The following is a 14,603-nucleotide window of genomic DNA, read 5'->3' as shown; positions in this document are numbered from 1 at the left end:
GCCTCATGTTCCGTCTTTCTGATTTCCAATCCTTTCCACTCTGTTCAAGTTTCTCCTGCCCCATCACTTCTAGTGTGTCCCACTAACCTTCCAAATGGACCACCAGTTTCCTAGAACAGTGTTCCCCAACCTTGGGCCTCCAGCTGTTTTTGGACTACCATTCCCATCATCCTTGACCACTGGTCTTGCTAGCGAGGGATGATGGGAGTTGTAGTCCAAAAACAGCTGGAGACCCAAGGTTGGGGAACACTGTCCTAGAATGATGGACCTGCTGCTGCTCCCACCATTCTTCACAGATACTCATGGACCACAGTTTAGGAATCTTCTTTAGAGGTTAAAACAGTTGTAATTATCAATATATGGAGTACTGGTGACTGACTGACACTAGCTCATAGTGGTCACACTTCTTAATAATTATTTCATACTATAAACTGATGAGAGTTGCTATAACAGGACTAAATTGTAGGCTTAGGTCCTTGTTAATGTAGCGGCTGCTTATGAGGGGTACGAATTGCCTCTCCGGTCAGGTTAGGAAGTCTTTGTTTTGAAGAGAGTGATTGTTCCCTCTCCTTCCTTTTTTTTGGCCAATGATGTGCCATACAGGTATGTGCAGTCGTTCTATAAAGAAATCCCACTAGTTTAGTACTGTATTGCGCTTCTCTCTGCCATTTACACCTGTACTAAAATATTGGTGATAATCCAAAGCATTAAAGTAGATAAACTGAGTTGTCTGCATTTTTGAGAACTGTCCATCTGTTGGTCTCACTTAAAAAAAACCCCAAATTGTACAACCAGTGCTACTCTTAGTGGCAGAGATCTTCACAGGTCAACTGTGCATGTCAAAAGTTCATATGGCATTGTTCTACTGTAGAGTTGAAGGGGTAACAGTTCTCTGTTTACTTTACTTAGGACTCATCCATGCTGGAGATAATGTGGATTTCAACACTCCCCCCCCCTCTCTCTCTGTGTGTGTGTGTAGAATCCACATGATGTCCTCTTCATCCAAGTAGCAGTCCGTAACCCCCCCCCAAAAAAAAAAATCTGGATATTCCCAGTCTCTGAATAATCCAATAGGGGAAGAAAATCCAATATAAAATCACACATTACATGACTGAGTGCACTGAAGCACATTCTGTGGGTAGGCTTTAGAAGGGTGGTGACATTTTGCTGGATGCAATCTTATTACCTCACCCCGACTCCCATGTTGTTTCTATCAGTCCAAAGGAAGGATGCAGCCCACCCTTTTTCACCTGCTCTTGTTGAAGGCATATTTGTGGTATTATTATTTTTTACACAGTATTTTTTACACAGCTCTTTTGTGTAGAAGTGCTCTTGCACAAAAATAGCTGCATGAAAAATAAAAATAAAAATTGCTCTTATAGGTACAGGAGGCAGAAAATGAAAATGGGAGGAAGCAGCAGCTTTTCAGAATGTGAATATGTATGTATTAAAGTAATATTTCTAGCCATGTGTGAGGGTGTTTCTAAGCTAAATGGGATTAAGTACTTTTGGCCCACTTTCATGGCTGCATGGATTAAAAGTTCTGTCTTGGAAGATGTGGTTTTTTTTTCGTATTTGAAATAAGGATAGAATGCTTCACATCTTTTCAAAGCTTTAAATTCCTATTGTATTTTTTCTTGGCAACTGGTTGTGAAGGGTGTGTATTAATGTTGCATTTGGAACTTCAGCTTCAATGTTCAGTTCAATGCACTGCCGTTTTTATAATAGTGTGTTAAGGTTTTCAGAATGGATCTATTTTGTAGCTATAGTGAAAACAAAAAAAATGTTTCTTACCATATCTTTAAAATAGATGATTGCTGAAGCATATATATATGAAAGCTGAAACATACATAATCACTGCAAAATCTTAAATTTTTCACAATGAATTTACAAAAATGTGCCTGACATTAAGTTGTAATGGGGTCAGTACTACTATCAGACACCTGAACTGTGGGAAAATAAAGGAACATGGGACAGGAAAAGGAAGCTGAGAGTGAGGCAGCCTCTTGAATGTTTAAGGTGCACATGGGATGATATTCACACATTTCCATCTTTCCTAGTTGAGACAGGACACAGGATGCAATGGGAATAACATGGACCAATCCCACAAATAAAATCAATAGATATCATGAGAGGGCTGTCACAAGATCAATCCGTTGAGCAGTAGACTAATGATATACCAATATATCACAACGTCTGATTTAAGGATAGAACTATGTAAAGGCAAACGAGGTAATGTCCTGGCAAATGCTACTACTTAGGGTTCTAAAACTGAAACATACCTTTACCCTTTTACAACTGCTATTTTATAGTACAAAGCAATAGGGGTGGCAGGAATAATGAGCAAAGCGATGGCCAGCTTTCCCCACATTTGTTTGTTACATAGTACATGCACACATTGTGATTCACGATAGATCACCATGTCAAATATTATGAAACTGTTACCACAATATGGACTTCAAACCAGTTTTGTATAATATATTGATATATTGCCCAGCTCAGGAGTCAGCAAACCTTTTCAGAAGGGGGTAGGTCCATTGTCCCTCAGACCTTGTGGGGGGCCGGACTATATTTTGAAAAAGAAATAAATAAATAACGAATTCTTATGTTCCACAAATAACCCAGAGATGCATTTTAAATAAAAGCACACATTCTACTCATGTAAAAACACCAGGCAGGCCCCACAAATAACCCAGAGATGCATTTTAAATAAAAGGATACATTCTACTCATGTAAAAAACACGCTGATTCCCGGACCGTCCACAGATTGGGCCTCCGGGCCTTAGTCAATCCATGGCCCAGCCCTACAGTAGACCAAAGTGTGTTTTCCAAGGTTATCAGAGCTCTTGGTTTCAGGCAAAGATTCAAAATTCTTAAGAGCCTTTCAAGTTGGTTATGGTTACAAGTCTGGAATGAATAACTTAAGAGTTAATAAATTTGACTTGTGACTGTCCAAAATATTGTTCTTAACATTTATTTTGTCTTGCATGCCTGCACTGCTAACACACTGCCTGTTATGTCAGACTGACCTAGGGGTCAGCCTAGCACAGCAGATCCTTAATACTGGTCCTTGACTTGATAGTATGTTATACTGCCAGAATTGAACATAGCAATATTGTCCATATCAGTTTTGAATATGTGAATTATGGAATGTATACTTGGAATAGTATACTTGAGTAACTTTCAAATAAGGTACTGTGCCGTACTACACAGTATTGTTTGTGAGAGGGAGATGATGTGTCCTGTTTTTGCTTAGAGCTTTATAAACACTTGCAATTGGAACTGCACCTGCATCTTAGAGAGTATTACTTGCCACATGTTGTCAGCTGGCTTCAAGCTGTCAATTCCTGTTTGAATTTTTTGCTCTTTTAGGAGAATAAATGAATTTCTTGAGGTATTCCAGTGAAAGTTGACATGAAATCGACCCTGCAGACTTTCTAAACATGTACTTCAAAAGGACTTAGTTTACTAGTAATTTCTTAAAACTTTTTTTTTAGTAAATAAGTAATAATTTTTAATAGCAGTTCTTAATCTTAAAAAAGCATTAAGTACAAAAATCTAACTTCATAATTTGTGCGGTATAAAAAAAAATACACTGCTTTGTTTTGCTTTGCTTCTTCCGTAATCCATCTTTTGTGGGCGTGTAATAATTTTGGAAATTCTTTGTTGCATGTTTAAGTTTTGTCTAATTATGAAATCACTTTAGGCAGTGAACTGTTACTGTCTTTCTTTCTGTAACAGTTCTAATTTGTATCTTTCTTAACACAGCTAGCTCTCTGCTTCCTCCCCCCCCCCCGTAGAGACTTCTGGGAACTATGGTACAGCAAGGAGTAACTCTAAAGGACTGCACTATCATATTCTAGGGAAAATTAACTGTGGTTGTCAGAGCAAGACTCCTGTTGATACTGTACCTTGATGGCTCTAAAATCCGCCACTCTTTGTAACATTTTCTTAATAGCCAAGAGGAATGAGATACGTTTTCTAAATTTTGGGCTATGCAACAACAGTAAGGTGATGTCATGAGCCATGCTTTCTTGTCAAGTGAAGTTTCCTTTTAAGGTATGACCTGGTAATTGCTGAAGGACAGTGTCTTATGTTACTTTGGAATTTGCAGGTTGAGAAGGCTGTAGCTCCTAAAAATATAAAATATAATAAAATGCTTTGTCCAGTATGGTGACAAAGGAGTAAAAAGAACAGCATTGTAGAATTGGAGGTGTTTGGGAAATAGGGCTGATGTTGCTTTAATCAAAACTCTTTCTTTAACCAGGGTGCTGGAGAAAGTGTAACCTTTCTCTCTTTCTCTCTCTCTCTTTTTAAAGAATCAACAACGTTTATAAGACTCCAGTACATTCTTTTCTGATGGAAACATGCCTAACAGCTAACCTTAATTTTCTTCTGCTTTGGGGAAGAGGAACTGTGGTAATAGTTCTTAGGATGAACAAGGAATCCCAGAAGCAACATAGGAAAAAGAATGCATTGCATCATGTCACAATTGGCTGTATTTGAAATATGATATTTAAATTGCCTTGAGTTAAATCATTATCCAGAAAATGGACTTGTTTTAAATTGGATTTCTATTTTGAAGCTTAGATTACTGGAGCAAACATTACTGGTTGCTATTACAATGAGAACATAAGGGTTGTAACTAAATAGAGCCTTTACGCAGACTAGAAGCATAATCCCAAACCATGTGATCCATGTAGTTAATAAGCATAGCATATTTACGTTTGCTTAGACAAGAGAGGCATCTCTGTTTTGGTTCTCTGGACCAGGCTGCTAAGCAAGACCACTTGCTTGAAGACTGATCCAAAATATACTACAAGCAAGGGCTGGTAGCTACTGAGAAAATTACTGTTTCAGTGAGGGAGAAAGTAAATATCCCTGATATTTAGTTGGTGGAACAATAAATATTCATTAAATTGAACAGTGTTAATTGGGAGAACTTAAAACAGGAGAACATAATCATGTGTTTGGGCTTCAAGGGCAACTGTAGTAATATACAGGGCAATAGCTCCTGGATCCTATTGCTTTGACTTGTAGTACCTGGGCCCTCTGGGAAGGCCATAATAATCTAATGTGCACTGTTTATGGCAACATGAGAAAGGGCCTTTTCTGCAGTGGCCCCCTGTTTGTGGAATGCTCTCCCCAGGGAGGTTTGGCTGGCAACTTCTTTATACATCTTTAGGCACCAGGCAAAAACATTCCTCTTTAACCAGGCCTTTGGCTGATTGAGATCTGATGCCCTTTTAAAATACGTTGTGGAAGTGGAGATTATTTGGTTGTCTTTGTTCCTGTTTTGATTATGTATTTTGTGTTTTTTATATTGTGATTATATATTGTGAGCTGCCCTGAGATCTACAGGTATTAGGCAATATACAAATTTAATAAATAATAAACATAATAATATGTGTGCATGCACGTTCCTGACTTGTCTGAACTTTATTTAGAAATTATTTTTATTAGAACACTTGTAAATACAATATTTTAAGACATGACAATTTAACAGCACACGTTTCTGTTAACATAGTTTACATTTTAAGAAAAAAAACCTTACATACATACATATTTTTTTTAATGCAGTTTTTCCACAGTTGAAACCATTCTCAAAACCAGGCAGGGGCGGGGCAGCCAGGTACACTTCCCCTGGGCCTCAGAAGGCTAAGCCACCTGGGGCCTCCTTTTTGGTTTGTGTTTGGTCACTAGTCATGATCCTGCTCTTTTGGTACTTGATTGAATATAAAATGTGAGAAGAAGGCTAAGCACATCAGAAAAAGTCACTTATTGGTGCTGTATTCATTTGGTTAGTACTTTTGTGAAATAGTGCCTTTTTAGAAACGGAAAAATTCTAAGCTGCAGAACTACTTGATAAGTAATTAACTGATAGACAGGAAAGATTTGCTAAAATCTTGGCTGGGGAGGATGGGATACAAATAAAAGTTAATAATAATAATAATAATTATTATTATTTTAGCCACCTCTATTTAGCAAAAAGCACAGCAACAATTTAACTGGCAACTATTTCAAAGTAGATGACTTACAGCAGTGCAATTTCCATGAATGCACAGAGTTAGACAGAAAATCATTTTTAAAAACAGTGAATAACGCTGTCCCAAACCCTTGTTTATTGCTGATGCAAGTTGAAATAGTAGACTGCTGTGACTGTAATATCAGCTGTTCCCAGCCAATCATAAATGGTCATTGCTTCAGCTGCTATCGCTCTTCAAGCAAGCAGATAGCGAAATCGTAGGGGATGTACTGCCAGCCTTGGATCCCTTGGCAGTGATTTCCTTTTCTGAGTCAGATTCGCAAAGACCTCTGACCTATAGCATATCTCTGCTATGATCTGTTTGTAGAGTTTACTCATAAATCATGATGTTGGAAAATGCATGTATTATCATCTTTTACAGTTTAATTAATGTGCGTTAAGCTTTATGGTACCAATAATGGCATGTAAATGTGAAACTATAAAACTCAATTTCTGGGAACATCCATTATAAAACTTCATTTTAAGCACCTAATTAGTGCTTCTTGTGAAAGGTGTAAAAGTATTTTTGTGTTGTGCAGAGTGGGGATCTGGAAGGTTTGAATGGACCTTCTATCCCCTAAGATCCCATTGTTTCTGGGCATAGGCTGGGAGATGGAGTGGGGGGAAGGAGTGCCCTGTTGGGAATCTCCATGAGTGTGTGTAGCAGACACCCATGCCACTTTAAAAGCATATGGATATGTTTCCTGATCTTGATTAGTTTTCAGCCTACTCTAGATGAGACTGAGGTGAGTGTATAAGTTGGATGAAGGAAACTAGTAAATGGTCTATACCAGGAATGTCCAGCAGGTTGACCGCGATTGATAGGTAAACCCCCAATTGTTAAAAGTCGATCGTGGACGATCACAGGCTCATTTATGTCCTGGGGGGGGGGAGCATTTGGCCCTGCCCGCTCCCTTTTTCCTTTATCCGCGCACGATTTCAAGAATGGAAGATGGAGTTTCCTCTGGCGATCTGACCTGCACCCCTAAAAAAGGTCAAGAATTTAGACTTGCCTCCGTAAAAACAGCTCATCAACTTTGACAGTTTTGACCTGCCCCCCACAATTTGTAGATCACTTCCAGGTTTTTATTCTGTGAGTAGATCACAGTCTCTTGGGAGTTGGATGTCCCTGGTCTGTACCCTTTGCCCAAGGTATAAGCTACATTGAACTTAGTGGGTCTACTTTATGGATGTATATAGGATTGGACTGTAAGTCAGCCACTGCAGTGTAAAAACTGTGCTACTTGATTAAGTGTCAATAGATTAAATGAATCCGCTTTGACAGTATTTTTAAAGCTCAAATGTGTGATAATCGTGTTAGTGAATGGATAATCTGTGCTTCGTATTCTAATGTAGAAATCAAACTGCTTGCAATGCATGCTTTGGAAAGTAAAATAGTATTCTGATTGAATTTCATATAATTTGAATAGTATACTGTTCTTACATAGTCTTAATCCTTCATTGAACTTGAATGTGGTGGCACAATTGAAACGTGAAGTATCGGACAGGACTTTTTATTTTTAATAACTCAATAAGCTGTTGAACATCTACAATTGGAAAACAAGCTCATTGGAAAGGTTAAAGAAGCTGTCTGCTTGTGCACTGCACAGTCTGGTGTAGTCCAGTGCCCATACATCCTGGTTATCAGATTTGGAGCAAGCTATGACCTGAAGCAAACTTCAAACCATGGTTAAAGATCCAGACTTGTTCAGAGTCTGATAACCAGTATTCCCTCTTAAGAGTTAACTAGGAAACTATGGTTAACTGAAGACTTCCTGGGTTACTGCTCTGTGCCAGAAGAATAAGTTCAAGCACATAATGCCTTTTTCAGCACACAAATGATCATCTATTACAAGCACTGTATGCTTTGTTACTGTGTGATTTTGGACTACCTGCTTTATATTGAGTTCAGTTCCCTCACTCTAACATTGGGGGCGGGGAGGGCATGACTGATCTGCATATTTTGTGGTCAAGGCTGGTGCAAGAGATGGTACTGCTGTAATTATTGCTGCTGCCCCCACTCCACTTCTCTGCCTCTCTGCCTGCTTGCTTGCTTTGTCCTTTTGCTGCTGCAATTAGTAGCATCAGCACTGACTCTCTGTCTTCCTCTTCTTTCTGCTTCACTCAGAAGGGGCAGCAGGATCCTGGGAGAATGCTCCTACTATGGTGGCTAGAAATGGCCTTAATTTTTATGGTTATTTAGCTCCTTTGCCTTTTCTAGAGTGAGGCAGGGAAGATGGGGGGAGGGTGCAGCAAAGAATTTGGCTGGCTGGCAGGCATTGTTGAGCAGACAATGAGACAAATGAGCAGCGGGTCCCAGTGTGTGTATGCGTGCCAGTTCACTGTTCCTCCACACCCACCACCTGAGATTATTGTCTCTGCTTGCCTTATGAAAGGTTAAAGCCCTGTTTGTGGTGATTTATAAAGTATTTTGCACATTTAGGCAGCAAATGACATTTTGAGACTCTTAACTCAATAAAAACCTTCAGTCGCAAGTCTTCGAATTTGAGTAATTTTACTGCTTAAAACCATTTAGGTAGCCCAATCTTGTGCATGCTTACTCAGAAAAAAATAGATGTTCATTCGGGTTAAAGGTAGATGCTTATAAAATTGAAGCCCAAATCACCTTAAAGTCTATTATAAATGGAGCTCTCAGGTACAGCTATGATTCCAAGGGGCAACCTTTAAAGGGGAACCAAAATGAACCGAGTTCATCTTATAGGAAATATAAGCACATGATTCATCCTTTAAAAAATGTAAACCTGAATGCTGTTTTCATGAGAGCTATACATAGCTAGTCCTGGTGGGCTGTTTTGGGAATGTAGTAGGAGTAGATAAGACCAATCCTTTCCATGACCTTCAGGCAACAACCACCTTTGAACAGCTGTGCCCCATTGCACCATTCTCTTCACCTGGAATAGATGGAACTGCATTCTTTCCAGTGTTAGAAACTGACATATGAAAGCTAGGAGCTGAATGGCACCTTAAACCTAGGTTATGGGCGCAACAATGGAATGTCTAGGCACACTTTTTTAACCACAAGAATACAAAGCTGAAAATGAATGAACTGCAGCTAAAATATTATGTTTGTTTTCCACATGGTCTAGTCCTTCCTTTCCCCACCCACCTAATATTCCTAAGAGGGTCTCTTCTCCAGTCTTCAGAAAGTAGCTGGTAGTGGGGAGGCAGAAAAAGGTCCTCCTTTCTTTCCACTCTGCAGTTTTAATCCAAAATCATAGGCTCAGTACTGCACCCAGAGCTCAGAAACTACTCGCACTAATGAAATTTCCTGTCGCAAAATGCTCCTAGAACAATGGGTGTTTCAAACACTGGTTCTTTCCTATTGTTTCAAGATGCCATGTAGCGCATCTTCCCCACATCATTCTTCCTTGCTCTCCCACTTGCTTATGATGTGCTTTTCTGGATTGACAGTTGAGATGCTACCTGGTTTTATACCTTAATTCATGCAGCTAGGAAAAACAGATCAGTGTCAGCGTTTCAAGCTTTTGACCTGCTTCTGCTTAGGGAAGAAACATTGCATCTAACTTCCTGATCTATGCTGCTCAGCCAGAGAGACTTTTACGAACTGTATCAAGGTGCTGAGGCAGACGCACATGGGAGTACATTTCACTGAAATGTACTTAATAGACTTAAAAGCTAGAAAGTTTAAAACTAGGTGGTAGAAGAAGACGTTGCATATGGATCAGTACTCCATTTTTTTTTTAAAGTGGTGCAGTTTGTATAATAAAATGTCATCAGCTATCCCATTCACAAAATCAGGTTTTTTTCCTTTGTAAAAGCAGATGGTGTGGGGAGCTCTTCCAAGAAAAACTGGCTAGTACTTGCCTTAAACAAAACTATATATCAACAATAAATAAGAAGTTATTTCATAACTTTGAACACATAAAAATGTATGCCTTAAGCACTGTTGCACAAGGGTTCCACTTTGGAGTTCAGTGTGTGTCATGACAAAATTACAAATGTATTCTCCTGTTTCATGACAGGTTAAGTATACCCAGGAGCATTTGGTGAGGGACTTCGTCAAAAGCCCCCCTGCTTCTGATTTATTTAAAAATATTTTAAAAATTGGTGTCAATGCTTTAGTCAATATACTCCACTACTCCCCCCCCTTGCATCTCTTAATGTCCAACTGCATTCCTTTTTCAAAATTATTTCCCTTCCTTTCTGTTCTCCATTTGGGCCAGGCTTCCATTTTATAAAAAAGCGATCAGTTAGTTTCCTTGACGATGCTTTTTAACCATGCTTTTTAAAAACCAGCTTGATCTGTGCTGTAAATTCTAGCTGAGCTTGTGGTTTTGAATATCCTCATATTGAATCCTTTTCCCTTTCCATTTCGGCTTCCTTTTTACCAATCACTTCATTTTTGGAAAGTTTCTTTTTTTGAAGTGAACTGTAACTGTCTTAGCGTTCCTCATTTTACAGAGGGGTAAAATGACAAAGGAGAAAAGAGAATACACCAGGAGGAAGGTGACCAAAGTCTATCTAAATAAAAAAGGTCTTTAACTGAAAAACTGCAGCACTCGGGTGTCAGGACTCTTGTTTCTGTGTCAAAGGTCAGACGGAGACTTCTGATATAAAGGTGTCCCTGTAACCCCCATGTCTGTTTTGGGGGGGGTTATGGGTTTGTTCGTAGGGACGTAGGGACGCGGGTGGCGCTGTGGGTAAAACCTCAGTGCCTAGGACTTGCCAATCGCGTGGTCGGCGGTTCGAATCCCTGCGGCGGGGTGAGCTCCCGTCTTTCGGTCCCAGCTCTGCCCACCTAGCAGTTCGAAAGCACCCCTAAGTGCAAGTAGATAAATAGGTACCACTTTATAGCGAGAAGGTAAATGGTGTTTCCGTGTGCTGTGCTGGTGCTGGCTCGCCAGCAGCTTCGTCACACTGGCCACGTGACCCGGAAGTGTCTGCGGACAGCGCTGGCTCCTGGCCTCTTAAGTGAGATGAGCACACAACCCTAGAGTCGGACACGACTGGCCTGTACGGGCAGGGGTACCTTTACCTTTACCTTATGGGTTTGTTCTATTTTTGTTTGTTCTTATTACGTAGTATGTGTTTTTATGTTGTATTTTTATGCTGTGAACCACCCTGAGATCCTCAGACAAATTAAATAAATAAAATGTAGGACACAGCTTGTGTCCTAAAAGGATATTTTGTGAAGTTTAAAACTGAGTGGCTGGTGCCTTGTTCAGTCCTGTAGCTTTGTTACCTTTGTCCTTTCTATATTGCCTTTTAAGATACATAATGTCATCAGGACAGAAGCAGTCTTCTCTGTTCAGTCAGCAAATATGTTGGTCTAGTACAGGGGTAGGCAACCTAAGGCCTGGGGGCCTGGATGTAGCCCAATTGCCTTCTCAGTCCGGCTCGCGGACAGTCTAGGAATCAGCATGTTTTTACATGAGTAGAATGTGTGCTTTTATTTAAAATGCATCTCTGGGTTATTTGTGGGGCATAGGAATTTGTTCATCTCTCCCCCCCCCAATATAGTCCATAAAAAATATTTATATCAAGGTCAAGGACACATTGGCACTCTTTGTCTAAACAAAGCTGTATTTTACACTCTGAGCCAATGGTAACACATGTGTCCATTTTCAATTTCTTCTAACTTTGTCTCCTGGACATTTTAATGATATTCTAAGCTCTAAAACAAGACTTAGATGTCAGAGGAATATTCAAATGGAATTTCTCAAATTATATTCCTCTTATCCATTTTTAATGCTGCATCAGAATATCATGGCTGTATCCTCAGTTGAGGGTGAATGTGAAATGCTATCTGACTAATCTCCTTGTGCTGCCACTGCTTATTAACTCTGAGAATTGTGTTTAGTGCATTTGCCCATTTTCCTATACATGGCTGAAAGGTAGTGCGTTTTGTGACAGGTGACAGACAATTTGTGTTGATTTCAGTAAGCCATTTCCCCCTTTATGGGAAAGATTTAGAAGACTGCAAACTCTGTAATCAATCCTGGTTTTTTAAATTACTTTGGCAGACTTGGATTGGGGCCAACGGTCTGTAGACCACGGCTGGTCTTGATAGCCAGTCCATAATAGTTCTTTCCCATTCTTTCCTGATTTCACACTGGCAACAAGCAGTCTTGCTGCTTATTTAGTATCTCTGGAGTATAAAGAGAAGACACAATGTTTCTATAGGCTCAGGGAAAGGGTTGGGAACTGCTTGATTCTGTGCACTAGCTAAACAAAAGGTTTATTCGCCAGTGATGAAGTGTATTTGCAGATCTGTGTTCAAGATGAGCATCTTTACATAGGGCCATAGGCCCAAGGCTTGAGGATACCGAGTGGGGATATTTTTTTTCTTTGAACGTTGAATATGTGTGCACACACACACCTTGCCTATGGAAAATAATAAAGATAGGAAGGTTCATTTGCTCAAAATGCCTTGTGTGTCTATATACAGTGGTACCTCGCAAGACGAATGCCTCGCAAGACAAAAAACTCGCTAGACGAAAGGTTTTTCCGTTTTCGATTTGCCTCGCAAGACGAATTTCCCTATGGGCTTGCTTCGAAAGACGAAAACGTTTCGCGACTTTGTTTCCTATGGGAAACCGTGCATCGCAAGACGAAAAATTCGCTAGACGTCAAAACTTGTGGAACGAATTAATTTCGTCTTGCGAGGCACCACTGTATTGTTGCTTGCATGCATGGTAGCTTAATGCATTCACTTGCCTTTATGTTGACTTAACCAATTCCTACCTTCCCGTACCTGTGTTGTCATGCGGTCAATTTAGAAACCTGTTGCTTTGAGAGCACTCACAGACTTGGACTTTGTGTTCCCTTTACTCCCCACAAGCAGATTCCATTCTCCTCCTTCCTGGCTTTCTCTCACCATAGTTCACAATGGGTGGAATCAGGCAAAGTGTGTTTGGTACTAACCTGGATTATATCTGACTGGCTCTCAAAACATCAATGTGTAGTGTCTGCTTAGCTTATTGCAGTCTCTGATATATATAAGCTACTCATTTCTGAGGAAGTTTCTACATTTTTAAGGAAAATGTAACTTGTAAGCCCCAGTACATATGCACACGTTTCAGCTTGCAAGCCTTTTCATTTATGTGGATGGAAAAGTTTGCAAGCAGCAAAGAAGTGTTGGATTGGTAATTGGCTTGTTAGTGATGTGTGAAAACTTGCAAGTTTTACAGTAATGAATATAACCTTGAATTTCTCAGCTATTTGTCAGCCTGTATGTTCCTGTGAAATAGTCTTTTGGGAAAATGGAGTGCTACATGGAGAAGTCTCAGAATGGATTTATTTTTAAACGGCACTCAAAAGATGTTTTGTTCTTGAATAGCATCTTCTATTTGAGCATGCACTATTCTCCAGAAAGAAGAACCAGGAGAGTAACTGGTGGAGCAAAACCCAGGCAGTTTGGGCTTCAATTTAGTTCAACTTTATATTGCAAAATATTGGAAAGAGACTTGCTTTTCTGCTAATTTTCTGCATGTCCATACTAAAACACAACTGCTAAATACTTTGACTTCTATAATGTAATATATAAAATAGAAATAAATTGTGCCAATGCAGCATGTGTTATTGGTACATTTCTGTCCACAATAAGGTATTAAATAATTGTGATACTTCTAAAATTGCATTGATAGAATAAAATAGTTGCAGCTGAAGGACTTGCTCAGGATTTATTTTTTTAAAAAGAGTTCTTGACTTTTGTACCTCTAAACCATTGGGTAACTAACGAATGCAAACTTTTGAATAGGGTTCTGTGACTGAAGTCTGTGTCTTGATCAGAGTACAGTTGAACACATCATATGATATAATTCACTGTATTTCATTCTGATCAGAGAAGAGGCTGGGTTGTCTTGCATTTGACTTGTAAAATGTAAGCATTTGTGATGTGAAATATGTACTTTTGACATCAGAAACCAATTTTAATGTTTTTCCATTCTAGGCTTTCGTTACAACTGCACAGTGCATGGTCGTGGAAAAGAATTTAGGCTTTAGTCCTGGAAGACAACTATCTATCATGTGCTAGGATACAAAGTTTGTGGATACTTTTACTTGTGTGCTTCTGGATTATAAAGAAGGAAAGTGAAAATGGGGAGGAAGAAAATACAGATCACAAGAATAATGGACGAACGGAACAGACAGGTGAGAAATAATAATGTTAAGCAAAGGTAGTCATTTCATATGGCTTCCCCAATAACAGAGTCCTCCTCATCTCCTTTTCCTCTTGCGCCATGGCTATTAGATTGTAAGCCTGTTTGGAGATTTGTCTTACTTTTATTGATCTTATGCAGTATAAGGTGCTATGGAAGGTTTTTTGGCTGAAGAATGGGGATAAAATGCTTTAAGTAAGTAATTGTGTCATTAATTTGCCAATAACTTGATTTAACGGCATCTGGCTCCACACACTTTGTTGACAGAGCAGATACTGTTTGAGTCATGTGTGAGTCATGTGACCAAACGACCCATAAGAAAAAGTATAAAATATAGAATAATAACTAAGATCTCACAATCCTAGCAGTTCTAAGCCATGACAACATTTAGATCAGTGATGGCCAAACTTGGTCCGCCAGCTGTTTTGGGACTACAA

The 14,603-nt window shown here is 39.4% G+C and overlaps 1 protein-coding gene across 9 annotated transcripts in view; it reads left to right on the top strand.

The window, feature by feature from the left end:
* Positions 1-14,603, top strand: part of MEF2A (myocyte enhancer factor 2A) — an 86,809-nt gene that overhangs the window by 11,955 nt on the left and 60,251 nt on the right. For 8 of the 9 annotated variants that reach the window (XM_082198587.1, XM_082198591.1, XM_082198586.1 and 5 more), the window contains one exon: positions 13,959-14,158. In XM_082198587.1, coding sequence (XP_082054713.1) covers positions 14,105-14,158 — 54 coding nt within the window. In that variant the 5' untranslated portion in view covers positions 13,959-14,104. Of the gene's footprint in view, positions 1-1,420; positions 1,441-13,958; positions 14,159-14,603 lie in introns of those variants that run through there. The other variant, XM_082198589.1, reaches the window with a different exon arrangement.

The sequence above is a fragment of the Podarcis vaucheri genome, assembly GCF_965113315.1.
Source record: "Podarcis vaucheri genome assembly, chromosome: 14".
Lineage (NCBI taxonomy): Eukaryota > Metazoa > Chordata > Lepidosauria > Squamata > Lacertidae > Podarcis > Podarcis vaucheri.
This window is presented reverse-complemented; position numbering and strand designations above follow the sequence as displayed.